Consider the following 16877-nt stretch of genomic DNA (forward strand, 5'->3'; position numbering starts at 1 on the left):
ACCAAGGTCTCATCAAAGATCCAAACACGTACTGAGGAAATACCACATCATCCGGGAGATCGTGGAAACAGGAGACATCACTGTCGAAAGAGTGGCCTCTGCAGACAATATCGCTGATCCACTTACTAAGCCCTTGCAAGGACCATTATTTGACAAACATCGCGAAGCAATGGGTCTACGTAGTATGACTAGTTGGCTTTAGGGCAAGTGGGAGATTGAAAGAGTGGGTGCCCGGTGAGCCAACTTGTGGCTAAGAGCTTTGATGACTCTTTGTATAAACAATCTTTTGTTTAATATAATTTACACTTTTATTAATGGCAATGACTTTATCCTTCTTCATATTGTTATATTGTGATATACTATTGTTGTTTTGATAAAGACCTTGAATATACTATAGTGTATGTAAGATGTGGTAGCACATGGGGATGGCTATCATGAAACACATCTTATAGTCACTGTATATTCTAAACTGTTCCTAGTCGATTGAGCCGTTCGTTAATAAGGATAAGGATCGCTCGAGATTGAGACTAGCATTTGCGATGCCGAGTACCACGTTTCATTGGTATGGAACATAGAGATGTTCAAAGCATGCAAATGGATATTCATACGATGAATGATCGAACTACCCTATCCGGACTTTCCAAGTGGTTATCACTTATCGAGTGGATAAAGTCCGCGGTTTTGGTTGTACACCATTAGTCCTTACTACTTGAAACATCATTGAGACTCTATATGCTAGTACTGTGCTTTGACTCGTTTACCGACTCTATTGGGGTCATCAGGTGACGGGATTGGGTACAGTTATGGCACATATAGGAGTCGATGCTTTGTTGTCAAGGATTCACCACATACTTGCGAGTGTGGATATCCTATGCAATCTGAGGAGATATTAGTGTGACGAATCTCTGGCCAGAGTACATGATGTGTTTTAAAAAATGGTTTCTTAGTAACACATGCGATGTCACTATTTGATCTTCAAGATGTATTGCATAGTTATCGAATCTCGAACGACTCTCGATTTACCAATGGTTGTTGATTCGATCGGGATATATGGATGAAGGGACCGTACTGTACGCTAACCAAAATCTATTGGTTCTTGCAGGCACTATCAGTGATACCTAGGGAATCATGGGACGATGTTGCTAGGCGCTCTTACCATGATTCGATGGGCAAGTCGGAAATTGTTGTTCCGAGTCACAAGGAGTTGTGAGCCCACGGCTAGCTGTATCCCTGAACCATTGAGGGTCACACAGAGTAATGGATTTTTAATCCCCGTTGAGATAGTTAAATTTAAAGAGTTAAATTTAATGAACAAAGAAGTGGGACTTCTTATTTAAGAGTAGAGGGAGTAAGATTTCCTAAAATGACATAGGGATGGGCATTTTTGGAAATCACTGAATTCGGATTCAGAAAATTTATCTTGACTCTAAAAGATGCAAAAATGGTTTCTGTGAACATTGGTGAAATTGGTTTATCAATCTGAGTCACGATGAATTTTATATTAATTTCTGAACATGCGGGCTTTGCTTGTCAGGCTTGAACTTATGACTAATGGGTCCTAATCTGTTAGCAGCCCTCATTATAAATAAGTTATTGCCGTACAGAAATTACACAACAGAGGTCACAATTTTCGAAAACCCTAACTGATTTTCTCTCTAAGTGGCCGCCCCCTCCCTCTCTGCTCGTGAAAATCCAGCTTGTGAATTTTGAATTTACAGTCTGGTTTAACGGATCAAATTCGTTAATTCTCTTCGTAGAAACTTCTGATAGATTTTCTAGTGCAATCTATCAGAGGGATTAAATCTCTGTTCGTGGACCTGATTGAAGAACAGTTCGTCCATCAGTTCCAGGGATATACAACAAGAGCAGAGTAATCTGTTGGTGTCCATAATCTCGATTCGAGATTGGAGGTAAAAATTTATAATTGTTATTTAATTTTTACACACACAATTTAATCGTAAAGTTTTGATACCCATTATGGAATCGTTTCATATAAAAATTTTTAAACTTCTGCTGCACCGGGTATCAATCCTGATTGATCTGATCACCGTTCTCCAACAGATAGATCACTAGCATTTCTTGGATTTAGTTCGCCTTAATATTTGATTCCATAGTACGAGGCAGTTGTCAGTAGCAAGGTGCGAGATGGTGCCAATAGACTACTAATAGCTATTTTTTGGCTATCGAGTATAGGTGTGTTGGAACCAGAGCGATTTGGGTATTCCAAGTGTTTGGAATAGTAGATTTGTGGCAGCCGAGTCAAGATTATTGATCGCGCCTGTAGTAGCCCGTGCCCTAATTGAGTAATTAAAGGATTAATGCTAATTAATTGAATTAGGTATCGGACGGATCGGAAGCTCCGAAGGCACGATCGGAAGCTCCGAACAGGATCGGAAGCTCCGATGAGAGATCGGAGGCACCGATGTTATTACGTCAGGCATGACGTGTGGTTGGATCGGAAGCTCCGATCAGCACCGGAAGCTCCGATCACCCCTATCCGGAGTCATCAAGTGATATTTTGACACGTGGCAGATCAGGATCTTCGGAAGCTCCGATGACAGGATCGGACGTTCCGATCGAGGTTCGGACGTTCCGATCAAGGATCGGAAGTTCCGATCGTTGTCTATAAATAGAAGGCCGAGGCTTCACTTTCATTTGCCAATTCCGAGTTCTCCTTTCCTTTCTAGTCCTTTTGGAGCTGTTCTAGTCTTCTTAGGCTTGGTCCGGAGGTCGGAGAGGCGTTTGGTAGTCGTAGCGGAGTCGTGCCCAAGTTCTGGAGGCATCGACATCAAAGGGCTAACGACGGACGAAGGTATAGCTTTTGCTTCCTATAAATATTTAGGAGTATGCAATAGCTTAGTTAAGGCTTTTAGAGCACTTTAATGATAGTAGTATCATTTGGCAGTGTAGAGCAGACTATAGGCGTGGACCTAGAGTTGGTAGAGCTTGCACTGTATTGAGGTACGAAAGTACTGTTCGAGATATCCTGACTGAGTATGCATGTTTATGTATGGTGACTGCATGATTTATATGCCATGATATTATGCTGCATTCATTTGCATCTTGCTGTATCTCTTTCGAGATGTCTGTTAGTAGGGTTGTACCCTATCCTGTTAGTGGATGGACTTCCATCGATTTGGGTCCGGCGTATCCATGGTTATCTCGGTATGGGAGCCACCTCCTGAAGCGACGGCACAGCGTGCTACATACCAGGGCCCGGTCTGTCTCTGTTATCTGATCCTTGACCTCGAGTCTATAGGGAGTTCACTTTGCATGCATGTATACTCATACTCTCGCACTGAGCGTTTTATGCTCACGTCTCGTACTCTGTATTTCTGGACACCCTATTCCATGGGGCAGGTTTGCGATTGGACGAGGAGGGTGGATCCAGGAGGGGCTAGTCAGTGGTTGGCCAGCTGGAGCTTCGTCTAGGTTTTATTACTGTTGTTTGGGTTTATACAGCTATTCGATTTGGTTGTATTTTATTGGATAATTACAGATTCCTTTACTTGGGATTGTATAATGTTAATGGTTTCCGCAGTTTTATTCTGATATCTGTTTTATTAAGTTAATTGCATGCATAAGTTCTGTTTAGTAGGTGCTCCGGGTAAGGGTCACTACATTTATGGTATCAGAGCATGCAAAAGATTTCTTGGGATTTAGTCTCATCTTGAGGTATTTTTGTAGATGTCAAATCGTGACGACCAGAGTTCTCATGGCAGTGTTGGCGGACGTTGGGGTGATGCCGACCGGGAGCCTCGTCGAGAATGGCGTCATCGTCATCATGACGACGAGCGTTTCACTGTGCGTCGATTCTTAGCTATGGGTCCTAAACCCTTAGTTGGAGGTGAGTCTCCGGAGGATGCGGAGAACTGGTTAGACTGGATGGAGACGACTTTTCAGACTTTCCAATGCACCGATGAGCAGAAGGTGGAGACCCTTGGCTATCTTCTGGATGGGCGTGCGCGCAGGTGGTGGAGGTTTACTTCTACACCTTTTGTTGCGGCGAGAGGAGTGGCCACCTGGGCCGAGTTCCGCACAGCTTTCCAAAAGCGGTATTTTCCTCCTGCACTCCGACAGTCGAAGGCAGGCGAGCTACTGAGTCTGCGACAGGGAACCATGTCTATCGATGAGTATCAGCAGAGGTTCTTTGATCTGCTATCCTATTGCCCCGAGATTGCTGATAGCTCAGAGATGAAGTATAATCTGTTTCTTCAGGGCCTTAACCCTGAGATCCATGACCGTGTGGCGGTTGGTGACGACATGTCCTACGAGGGTTTGGTGAGCCGTTGTCATCAGGCAGAGGACAACATTCGGCGGAACAGGTCTTTCCCTCAGTCGAGGCCTGCTAGTTCTTTGGGTCCCCGTGCCCAAACTTTCAAGAAGTCTGGATCTTCTTCTTCCTCTGGTTCTGGGGGTGTTGTCCGTTTTGGTAAGAAGGACAAGTGTGATCACTGTGGGAAGAACCATCCATCCGACAAGTGCCGTAGAGCTTCTGGAGCTTGTTTCCGTTGTGGAGAGACTGGTCATATCCGGAGAGATTGTCCAATGTCTGGGGGAGGCGGTTCTGGTTCTGGTTCAGGATCGGGTTCTCAGGCCACCGTTCAGCAGAGGTCGCAGGGACAGTCTACTGGGAGTTCTCATTTGAGGCCACGAGCTTTTGGCCAGGTGTTTGCCCTGAGACATGATCAGGCTGTGGAGGAGAATGAGAAAGTCATCGCAGGTACATTTCTGCTTTATGGTATACCTGCTCTTGTACTTATTGACACTGGTGCATCTCATTCCTTCATTTCTGCACGTTTTGTTAAGAGGCATAAGTTACCATGCATTGCACTAGACGTAGTGATGTCTGTTTCTACTCCGACGGGCCAATCTGTTTTGGCTAAGCGTCTAGTGATGGGTTGCCCTTTAGAGTTCGAAGGGAACGTTCTGTTGGCGAATCTCATGGTCCTGGCGATGGACGACTTTGATTGCATTCTGGGAATAGATGTGCTGACTATCTATCGAGCTTCAGTGGACTGCTATCAGAGATTAGTACGCTTTCATCCGGAAGGGAGTGAGAGTTGGTTTTTCTATGGTGAGGGAGCGCGACCTCCGATGCCTTTGGTATCAGCTTTGAGAGCCTGTCGAGCTCTGGAGTCTGGCGGGGAAGGCTACCTTATCTATGCAGTTGATTTGTCCGCTGAGAGTATTGGGATAGAGAGAATTCCTGTTGTGGATGAATTTCCAGATGTGTTTCCTGATGAGATTCCGGGTTTTCCTCCTGCTAGGGAAGTCGAGTTTGGCATAGAGTTGATGCCGGGTACTTCGCCTATTTCTAGAGCACCGTATCGTCTGGCTCCGTCAGAGATGCGTGAGTTAAAGAATCAGCTACAGGATCTTTTGGACAAGGGGTACATTCGTCCTAGTGTATCTCCTTGGGGAGCTCCTGTTCTCTTCGTGAAGAAGAAGGATGGGTCGATGCGGCTGTGCATTGACTATCGACAGCTGAATCGAGTGACTGTGAAGAACAAGTATCCGTTGCCTCGTATTGATGACTTGTTTGACCAGCTGCAGGGCACGTCAGTTTACTCCAAGATTGACTTGAGATCTGGGTATCATCAGTTGAGAGTCCGTGATCAGGACGTAGCCAAGACTGCATTCCGTACTCGCTATGGGCATTACGAGTTCCTAGTGATGCCATTTGATTTGACTAATGCGCCGGCTATTATCATGGATTTGATGAACCGTGCCTTCAGGGAGTACTTGGACAAGTTTGTCGTTGTCTTCATTGACGACATCCTGGTTTATTTGCGTAATACGGAAGAGCATGTTTCTCACTTGCGGTTGGTACTGCAGACTCTTCGAGATGAGCAGTTGTACGCCAAGCTGAGCAAGTGTGAGTTCTGGATGGATAGAGTGGTCTTTCTTGGCCATATCATATCCAGGGAGGGGATTTCTGTTGATCCAAGCAAGATTGAAGCGGTACTTAATTGGTCGCGTCCGACGACAGTTGCTGAGATCCGTAGTTTTCTGGGTCTAGCAGGGTATTATCGTCGCTTCATTCTGAACTTCTCTCAGTTAGCTAGACCGTTGACGCAGCTTACCCGCAAGGGTGTGGATTTTGAGTGGTCCTCCGAGTGTGAAGAGAATTTCCGTGAGCTTCGACGGCGGTTGACTTCTGCGCCGGTGTTAGCATTACCGTCAGGATCTGGAGGGTATGTAGTTTACACAGATGCTTCTCTTCAAGGGTTAGGTTGTGTCCTGACTCAGAATGGGCATGTGATCGCATACGCTTCTAGACAGCTGAAGCTTCACGAGGACAATTACCCAGTCCATGATTTGGAGTTAGCAGCCATTGTGTTCGCTTTGAAGATCTGGCGTCATTATCTGTATGGCGAAAAATTTGAGATCTTCACCGACCATAAGAGTCTCAAGTATTTGTTCACTCAGGCAGAATTGAACATGAGACAGAGACGTTGGATGGACTTGCTTAAGGACTATGATTGCGAGATTAAGTACCATCCGGGAGCTGCTAATCTCACCGCTGATGCTTTGAGTCGCAAGGTGCGACTATCCGCACTTCAGACTTGTTCGATGTCTAGTGCGATCAGTGACTGTTGTACTTCAGGTTTTACCTTCAAGCATAAGAAAGGTATGCAGAGTATCCAGATGTTTGCGATATTATCTGAGCCAGCCTTGTATTCGCGGATCCGAGATGCTCAGATGTCTGATTCAAAGACCCAGCGTTTAGCTCGTCTAGCTAACGAGGGTAGCTCGTCTGGATTTCATTATCAGTCAGATGGCTTTCTGTGTTTGTCTGGTAGGCTTGTGATTCCACAGGATGAAGAGTTGCGAGAGGAGATTTTATCTCAGGCACATCGCACTAAGTTGAGTATTCATCCTGGGAGCAACAAGATGTACAAGGATCTACGTACTCGTTTCTGGTGGAAGGGAATGAAACGCAGTGTTTATCAGTTTGTTTCGAGATGTTTGGTGTGTCAACAGGTCAAGGCAGAGCACCGACGACCTGGAGGATTGCTTCACAGTCTGCCTATTCCTGAATGGAAATGGGAGTTTATCTCTATGGACTTTGTGACCCATTTGCCGGTATCCCCGAGGAACTGTGATGCTATCTGGGTTGTGGTGGACCGACTCACCAAGTCAGCGCATTTCATTGCCTATAGCCGAGAGTACTCTGTGGATCGCATGGCACGGATGTACATTCAGGAGATCGTCCGACTTCATGGAGTGCCTGTGAGCATTGTCAGCGATCGGGACCCCAGGTTTACTTCTAGATTCTGGGGGAGTGTTCAGCGTGCGATGGGTACTACTCTCAGTTTGAGTACAGCCTATCATCCGGAGACTGATGGTCAGTCAGAGCGCACTATCCGTACGTTAGAGGATATGCTTAGAGCGTGCGTCATGGATTTTGGTTCAGCCTGGCAGGATCATTTGCCGTTGATCGAGTTCGCTTACAACAACAGCTATCACACTAGTATTGGGATGGCACCTTTTGAGGCGTTGTATGGGCGACGTTGTCGTACTCCACTCTTTTGGGAAGAAGTGGGGGAGAGACAGGCTGAAGGACCGGAGTTTATCCAGCAGGCGATAGATATTGTTGATCAGATCAAGAAACGGATTAAGACTGCACAGGATCGTCATGCCAGTTATGCTAATATCAAGCGTAGGCCTTTGCAGTTTGAGGTCGGGGAGAAAGTGTTTCTGAGAGTGTCACCTTTTCGCAAGATTCTCAGATTTGGCCTTAAGGGCAAGTTGTCTCCCAGATTTATCGGTCCGTTTGAGATCTTGGAGAACATTGGCGATTTGGCTTATCGACTAGCTTTGCCACCGCATCTATCCAGTATTCACGACGTGTTCCACGTATCTCTTTTGCGACGGTATGTGGCGGATGAATCTCATATTCTGCAGCGATCTGAGGTTCAGGTAGACAAGGATTTGACTTATGTTGAGAAACCTCTTCGTATCCTGGATTATAAGGATAAGGTCTTACGGAACAAAGTCATTCCTTTGGTTTTAGTTCAGTGGCAGCGCCGAGGCACTGAGGAAGCTACTTGGGAGCTTGAGGACAGGATGCGTAAAGACCATCCTGAGTTGTTTTGATTTCATTCTTTAAGTTGTATTCAGTTGCAAACTCTGTAAACGTTTGATTTGAATAAAGAATGTTTCTGATTTCTGTATTTGCATTCGGTACTTAAGATCTGATTTTGAGGACGAAATATCTTAAGTGGGGGAGAATGTAGTAGCCCGTGCCCTAATTGAGTAATTAAAGGATTAATGCTAATTAATTGAATTAGGTATCGGACGGATCGGAAGCTCCGAAGGCACGATCGGAAGCTCCGAACAGGATCGGAAGCTCCGATGAGCGATCGGAGGCACCGATGTTATTACGTCAGGCATGACGTGTGGTTGGATCGGAAGCTCCGATCAGCACCGGAAGCTCCGATCACCCCTATCCGGAGTCATCAAGTGATATTTTGACACGTGGCAGATCAGGATCTTCGAAAGCTCCGATGACAGGATCGGACGTTCCGATCGAGGTTCGGACGTTCCGATCAAGGATCGGAAGTTCCGATCGTTGTCTATAAATAGAAGGCCGAGGCTTCACTTTCATTTGCCAATTCCGAGTTCTCCTTTCCTTTCTAGTCCTTTTGGAGCTGTTCTAGTCTTCTTAGGCTTGGTCCGGAGGTCGGAGAGGCGTTCGGTAGTCGTAGCGGAGTCGTGCCCAAGTTCTGGAGGCATCGACATCAAAGGGCTAACGACGGACGAAGGTATAGCTTTTGCTTCCTATAAATATTTAGGAGTATGCAATAGCTTAGTTAAGGCTTTTAGAGCACTTTAATGATAGTAGTATCATTTGGCAGTGTAGAGCAGACTATAGGCGTGGACCTAGAGTTGGTAGATCTTGCACTGTATTGAGGTACGAAAGTACTGTTCGAGATATCCTGACTGAGTATGCATGTATTATGTGACTGCATGATTTATATGTCATGATATTATGCTGCATTCATTTGCATCTTGCTGTATCTCTTTCGAGATGTCTGTTAGTAGGGTTGTACCCTATCCTGTTAGTGGATGGACTTCCATCGATTTGGGTCCGGCGTATCCATGGTTATCTCGGTATGGGAGCCACCTCCTGAAGCGACGGCACAGCGTGCTACATACCAGGGCCCGGTCTGTCTCTGTTATCTGATCCTTGACCTCGAGTCTATAGGGAGTTCACTTTGCATGCATGTATACTCATACTCTCGCACTGAGCGTTTTATGCTCACGTCTCGTACTCTGTATTTTCTGGACACACTATTCCATGGGGCAGGTTTGCGATTGGACGAGGAGGGTGGATCCAGGAGGGGCTAGTCAGTGGTTGGCCAGCTGGAGCTTCGTCTAGGTTTTATTACTGTTGTTTGGGTTTATACAGCTATTCAATTTGGTTGTATTTTATTAGATAATTACAGATTCCTTTACTTGGGATTGTATAATGTTAATGGTTTCCGCAGTTTTATTCTGATATCTGTTTTATTAAGTTAATTGCATGCATAAGTTCTGTTTAGTAGGTGATCCGGGTAAGGGTCACTACAGCGCCAAGTAGGTAGCCTGATTTGATTTCACTACCCAGCTAAGTGTGAGCCGTAGTAGATCGGAGAGGTCGATAGGTTGAGTCCAATCAGTGATGATTAGGACATAGCGAATCGAGAAGTACTTGGAGTAGTATGTTGTCGCTTGGTGCCTTAGAGACGAGTACTTGGTACAGTCTCAGAGCAGTCGACGATTTGAGTAATTGAGAATCTCTTGGTTTGCCCGAGATAGATCTTTTGGAATTGTTGCTAATCGAGGACGATTGCAATTTGACTTGTAAGGTCAAGTGAAGTGATAACTTGACAGAATGAACAAGCAAGGGAAATGGGTAGTTTCCAAGGATAGTGTTTTCCTGTTAAGAAGAAGCCGAAATTGATCTAAGCAATTGCTTCGTGTTAAGCAATAGTGTACTCAGGTTGAGTAAGGGATGGGTCAAGTGTAACTTGGTGACCAATATCTTGTGACGACTCCAAGGGATGACATGCTCATCGGAGATCATAATCTTTCTCCAATTCATGTCAGGGCTGATGCGTTTCAGCAGGAACATGAGTTAGTGGAAATGTTGAATCCGTTGGGATTAATTGGTCAGATCTCGTAAGGATAGAATTTGCGGTGATGGTTGTCATCGGGGACTCTGAGATGGGTTATACCAGATGCAATGATTGTCGAGTTTCGAGACAGGATAAGAAGAGTTTCATATGCCAGTGCACTGTGGAATGTCCTAGTCGAGCATTTTGGTGGAAGCTTGCCTCAGTCTTGATGTGTGTACAACGATTGCAAGTATGTATAACTACCAGGGGATGTCCAACGATAACTGAATCCGGTAGAAAGATTTAAGTAGCCTATCGATTGAAATTCATGGGTAAGTAACATGTGGTCGAGATGATGTAGATCATCGGAGATGCGATGATTTCCATTATGGCGTATGCGTTTGGCCTCGCAGACCAATGGTTACGAAAGGATTTTGTGACATGATTGTCATATGATGAGAGTTCCTTCATGACACAGTGTTGAGTTACTAAGAAACGTGAACTGTGATTCGCACTAGACATGGTGGGCTGAATTCCCAGTATTGCTTGGGAAGCTTGTTTGCTTCAGGGGAGCATAAGAAGGATAACCAGTCTGGAAATCGTGTTTAGCAGTTACGTTGGAGTATAGCTTTGTGTCAACTGGATTCTTTTGAAGAGAGATTCATGATAGGATGTGTTAGCACAGTGTTGGGATTGGTGTTTCCTGATTAGAGGTGTTATGCACCGAGAGCTTTTGAAACCATTAGATGGTCAGATTCAGTTAGGGATTTGACGAATGTCGTAAGCCAATCAGGTTATGACTTGGTCTTTGTCAGTCTAAGATTTTCCTTGGGACGATGATCTCGATCAAGCGGGTGTTTGTATCCTTCGTGATCAATGAGATCGTGGTTACGACGGAAGATGTATTAGTGTTGTGATACATTAGTGCCAAGGAAGTTAGACATTCACATAATGGCGCAGAAGCTTTTAGAATCGATTAAGGAATTTGAGGAACGCTGAAAGTGGTTCAACGTGAGCGGAACTTGTAAGAGTCTGAGTGTGTCGAAAGCTATTCCACCAGACATGAAAGTAAGGGTCTTTAGTACGTTCTCGAGGTTTTACCCTAGATTTCGAGGACGAAATCTTTTAAAGGGGGAGAATGTAGTAACATGTATCCAGAATTAACGATTAATGAGTATTAATCGTGTGATCATATTTAGATTAATTAAAACATGATTAAAAAAATTCCTGATGGATTAACAGAGTCCAAAAATGGATCCAGAACAATCGAAATTAATCGAAAAGTTCTGAGGGTTAGGATGATCCGTTGCAGCCTGTAGGTTCGGAGGATCCGAACTGGAAAAAGAGCCAAGGATCGGAAGCTCTGGAGATTTTGGACGGTCCGAACGCAGATCGGAGGATCCGATCGTGCATGGCCAGCTATCCTAGAATAATATGTCATTGGTGACGTCACAAGGGTGACTTCGAACGATCCGAAGACGGATCGAAGGCTCCGAACTCGTGTCAGCAGGCGTCCTCTGGAAGCTTGACACGTGGTTGGCTGAGGGAGAAAAAGTTCGTATGGAGGGTTCGGATGCTCCGAACTGGATCGAAGGATCCAAACGTGGGATCGGACGGTCCGATCGTTGTCTATATAAGGGGTAGCCGAGTTCATTTCTCATTGCACATTCTCCTCTTTTCTCTCTGATTCCTTGATCTTTCTAGTCAGATCTAGGGAGTTCTAGGCGTCCTATTGGGAATTCGGAAGTAGCGGAGCGATCCCGGTTTTGTAGCGGAGTTGTGCCTAAGTTTTGAGGTATTCGCCATCAGCGAGCTGACGACGAACGCAGGTATAGCTATGGTCTCCTTAAATTATTTATGAGTATGCAATAGCTTAGTTAAGGCTTTTAGAGCTTAATGAATGATGCATGAGTATTTTCATTGTAGAGTTGGTGATCTAGGGACTGCTAGGACTATCTGTAGTAAGGTACGTAAGTACTGACTGAGATCCAGCGGGTATGCATGCTTATGTGTTTCATTTATGTGCTATGTTTTGCATGAGTTATTATGCGTCATGTTCACATCATATTGAGCATGTACATCTTTTGAGATGAGCTATGTAGGGCCGCTCAGCCCTGTTCCGACGGTCAATGTCGAGCGTCCCGCGACCGACGTGTTAGCCGGCACTGACATCTGTAGGGCACGGTCCACGTCCGGTAGGAATGAGAAGTGTACTCAGTGGATTATCCCGAGTTGTACCACTCATATCCCAGATATGGATACCTTGTCATTTGCATGCATCATGTTTGTATGTTTACTCGTATTTTCGTATTGAGCATAGTCGCTCACGTCTAGTCTTTTCTGTGTATCTGGATACTTCATTTGACGGGGTAGGTGTAGGTGCAGGATTGAACCCCAGGAGCTTGGAGATGCCAGTGACCTTTGGAGATAGCAAGATTAGCTGTAGGTTTTATTTAAGTTTATTCGATTGGGTTATATAATCGAATTTGTTTAACCGGTTATATTCTACCGATATGCTTTTATTTAAGTCTTCCGCATAGATTTATTTTAAATGCATGCTTAATTATGCTCTAACTCTGATTAGGTAGTGGATTCGGGTTGGGTCCCTACATTTCCCAAGCGATTTTTATCGATCACATTAGACTCATTTCTAAAAGTTTAATGAATTCTTCAGTTTTTCTCTGATACTGCTTTTATAAGATTGATCATCATCTCTTCATATGTTAAAGTTTTTTGTACCATTTTTGTTTCACCCTTTTGATGTAACAAAGGTTCAGTACCTAAAAAGGTGGTAACCTTCCTCTTGTATTACCTTTTCTAGAACCAGTTGTTTGTTCTAGATTTTGGATTATTGTTTGAAGATCCTTAAGCGTTACAAGAAAATTTTTTTCCTTAAGAATATCTCCCATTTGTCGAGGTATACCATACAATTGATTACTGTAATATTATATCGTATTTTGGATTTCTCTAAGATCTCCGAAGAGTTTAGAAGAATTTGGGGTAATTTCTAAGAATCGAGAATTAAGAATCATATTTCTTAATTCCTTCAGTGCTTGAAAAAGTATCCTGATCCTCTATGATGGGATCTGTTGTGGAGAATCTATTTTTGAATAGATTCATTTGTTTATAAGGTTCCATATATATGAAATTAATATTGTTCAAACTTTCGTATGAATTCATGATTTTTTGGAGAAAATCTCCTCCTCGTTAAAGATAAGCATGATTTAAAGAACAATATTATGCCTGAATATTTAATCTAAGGCTCTGATACCAATTTTAGCAGATAATTCTCTGTACCATAAATGAGCACAAAATCCTCAGAATCTAGTATAAAATCTTAAGATTATATGCACATATTAGCATAAATCAAGTACAAGACTTAATCATTGGATTAACCAAGTTTGGTGGTCTTAGGGAGTAATTGGAAAGAATCTTTAGAGTAGGGAGTTAAAGAAAAATTATGTTTGAGTTTGGAGATTTATTTACAATTTAATCATGATAATATTGGAAATTAATTTTTTTTTCTTCCAAATAATCAATAAGTTAATCAAAAGAAGTTAAAAAGGCTATTATAACAATTAACAACTAGGATAATTCTGAAATAAAATGGCAAGTCCTATGCAATATGCATATGATTACGGTTTTTTCTCCCAAATTTTCTCAGCATCGCTTCAAAATCTCCTCTAACTATTATGCATCCGTCAATCGACATGTGACCTTCTTGCTTTATGGAGGTGCCAGCTTCTAATTTGTCCTCCAGCGCCGGGAGGTGGGCGGCGATGGACTTCTTACTCCGACGCGGGCAACCGATGCCTTCAGCAAATGTTCCTCCCCTATTCCTAGCCAAAACATGACATGGTGGAAGACCCTGGCACGGATAAGATCGTGTCATGGAGCGCTTCGAATAATAGTTTTGTTGTCTGGGACTTTCCTTGTTTGAAAAAAAAATTAAAAATAACATGAACATCAATTGACCTGAAAAAAAAATGACATGGACGCAAGCTGATGTTGGACGGTATAATTAATAAATATGAAATAATGGGTTTTAAATGTTTAGGTTATGGATTTTATATGCAAATGTTATTCTTAATGATTTCAGTTGGGAGGTGAAAGTTTGAAAGACAAACCATCACATGCATGAAAGATGTGAAGGGTTGGAAGACAAACCATCACATGAGCCCATGGTTATTAATATATATATATATATATATATATATATATATATATACAAAAATGATCCATTGCATTCTAGAGTATAAAAAAATTTGTGAACAACTAATAAAACCCGATGCCAAGTCCCTAAATTCTAAAATCCAATATCGGATTTTAGTGATTTTTTTTTATTTTTTTGCACCACAAAAACCCACTACAAGATTTTAGTGATCGCTCACAAATTTAGTGCAGGAGATCAAAATTATATATATATATATATATATAGAGTTTTTTCAAGTTTTTTTTATGATAGGTGGACACAAACTCTATATATATATTATTTATATTTCCTTTTTTTAATAATATTTCTTTAAAAACCGAAACCTAAAAAATGTTGAAGATTTAATGCTCGTCGTGTACCCGTCGCCAAACCGGGGGAGTAAAAATCAGGGCCCTAGTAAAAACCCGAACACAACATTTTGAAAATCGTAAGCGGAATCTTCCTTCTCAAGCACCGAAACAACACAGAATTCGAAAATAGAGTAACCTTCTTGGCCGTTGATCAAGAAACTTATACAAAATAAATAAAAAAAAAACAAAAAACAAATTGTTGACAGTGTAGGCGTTTGATTGAAAATGCAAGTTTAGGTTCGACAAGATTCCAACATCTGTATTCCTGATCACTGAAAGTGAAAGCTACGAAAACAATCGACCAAACAAAAGAAATCAACTGGGAGGTGCTCCACCAAATCCACCAGAGCCTCGACCAAAACCAGGACGTCCACCAGAACCCTACACGATTAAAGGATAATTAAGTTTGTAAACAGAGTCGATTTATTCATTTTCATGTCTAGCATGACTGCATGAGATAAGAACTCTTTAGTACAAAATCGTCAGCAAAACTTGGGTCGTGAGGAAACAAAATGTAACAGCAAACCAGCTCAAGTCTCAGCTCATCTAATATAAACGGATCCGATTCCCAAGACCGAAAAATTACCGTGAAAATTGATTCTCAACGGGTGGCATTCCGCACTACCCCAACAGCACACTTCTGTTGAGATCAATGTTCGAAAGGTTGATGTTCAACTACTTCCAATAACAAAAATTACTATGTATACCAGAAAATTGCTTTCCAACGGAAACATTCTACACCCGCACAGCCCAATTCTGTTAAGATCAATGTTCTACGAGGGAAAGGTAATACTCAACTACCCCCCAACAGCAAACTACAATATGTAACCATGGTGTTATGTTCTTTGTACATATTACAAGCTCAACACGCCTTGATCAATACTCAAATTGATTGATCCCATTAAGCCTAGCTTTGCTTAGTCTAACAGAACGAAGTTAACTTCCACACTAGAACAATTAATCATCCTGATTCCTGAAACACTAATGTCCAAAAATAATACTAACAAAAATATCATGAGAAAAGAAGAAAATGCTGATCACTAAAAATTTAACATCAGAACCAGAGAACAAGGATTACCCTGAAGGCAGGTTGGTAATCAGCTGGTGCTCCACCCTTATCACCACCAAACTCACCTGGTGGTCCTCTTGGCCCAGAGCGGTAGCCATCTCTATCACCAAATCTTGGCCTGTCACCCTCAAATCTTGGAGGCCCTCTGTACAACAAACCAAGTACTTAAAGTAGCGCATCTGAGGAAACGTAATTTAACATGTTCAAAAGCTTCAATTCCTCGAAAACAAAATAAAAACAAACTATCCCATGAATAGAATACGTTACACATAAACAGACCAAGAAAACAAGCATAGCTCATTCCCAAATTCATACCACAACTACAATAAGAAGTAAAATCAAACTGTGAGACATAAACCAGACTCAATCCCACACCAGACATAAATATTCAATTCAATTAAATACATTTACCAACAAAGCCATAAAAAGTAACTGCACAAACGGAGTATAAATGAAAACAAGATATATATTTACCGTGGTCGGTCACCAGGGGGACCACCCATTGGACGGCCGAGGGGCTTGGCAGACTTTTTCAGAGTAGCAGGCACGATCTCCGATGGAAGGTTGAGGTAAGTGCGAAGGAACTCGATGCCATCGTTGGTAAGGTACCAATAATAATGCATCCACGCGAAAGTCTCACGCACATATTCCTTCGATTTAAAGCTCTGCATCAGCTTGATCACCTGCAGATTAGGCACATCAATTTCCGGATGCTTCGCGAGATTATAATCCTTCTTTGCATAGCACACCCCCTCTGAAACGCACCCAAAAAAATTTGTAAGAAAATGTCAACCACAGCATTTCACTGCATCAAACAAACTACAGAAAATTCCGAACAAATACACCAAAATAAACATAAAAACCAGACCTTGGAAGAGGTATTTCGAGATCTCTCTCCTGTTCTTCTCCGGGATGATCTGTAACAGAAAAAATCATTATCATTATAATGACAAATAAATGGATATATATATCATGTAGAAAACATGAAAATTTACAGAAAACTTGAGCTTAATTATTATTGAAATGAGGAATTTCACCATGGCTACTGAGCAGCTGGCGACACAGCAGCTAACACACGAGATTTCGAGGGCTTCGGTGAAACAAAAACCCTAGCTGGTTTCAGTATTTATCTTGTTGGG

The 16877-nt window shown here is 42.7% G+C and overlaps 1 protein-coding gene across 1 annotated transcript; it reads right to left on the minus strand.

Moving 5' to 3' along the window:
• Positions 1-14758: 14758 nt before the first annotated feature.
• On the minus strand, positions 14759-16877 carry LOC140865133 (small ribosomal subunit protein eS10z-like). The gene is made up of 5 exons (XM_073269655.1): positions 16776-16877; positions 16607-16655; positions 16213-16492; positions 15748-15883; positions 14759-15050 (listed from the first exon to the last, which is right to left on the minus strand). The coding sequence occupies exons 1-5, from the start codon at positions 16776-16778 to the stop codon at positions 14985-14987; spliced, it is 534 nt and encodes a 177-aa protein (XP_073125756.1). The 5' UTR covers positions 16779-16877; the 3' UTR covers positions 14759-14984.

This window comes from Henckelia pumila, chromosome 4 (assembly GCF_033568475.1).
Source record: "Henckelia pumila isolate YLH828 chromosome 4, ASM3356847v2, whole genome shotgun sequence".
Classification (NCBI taxonomy): Eukaryota; Viridiplantae; Streptophyta; class Magnoliopsida; order Lamiales; family Gesneriaceae; genus Henckelia; species Henckelia pumila.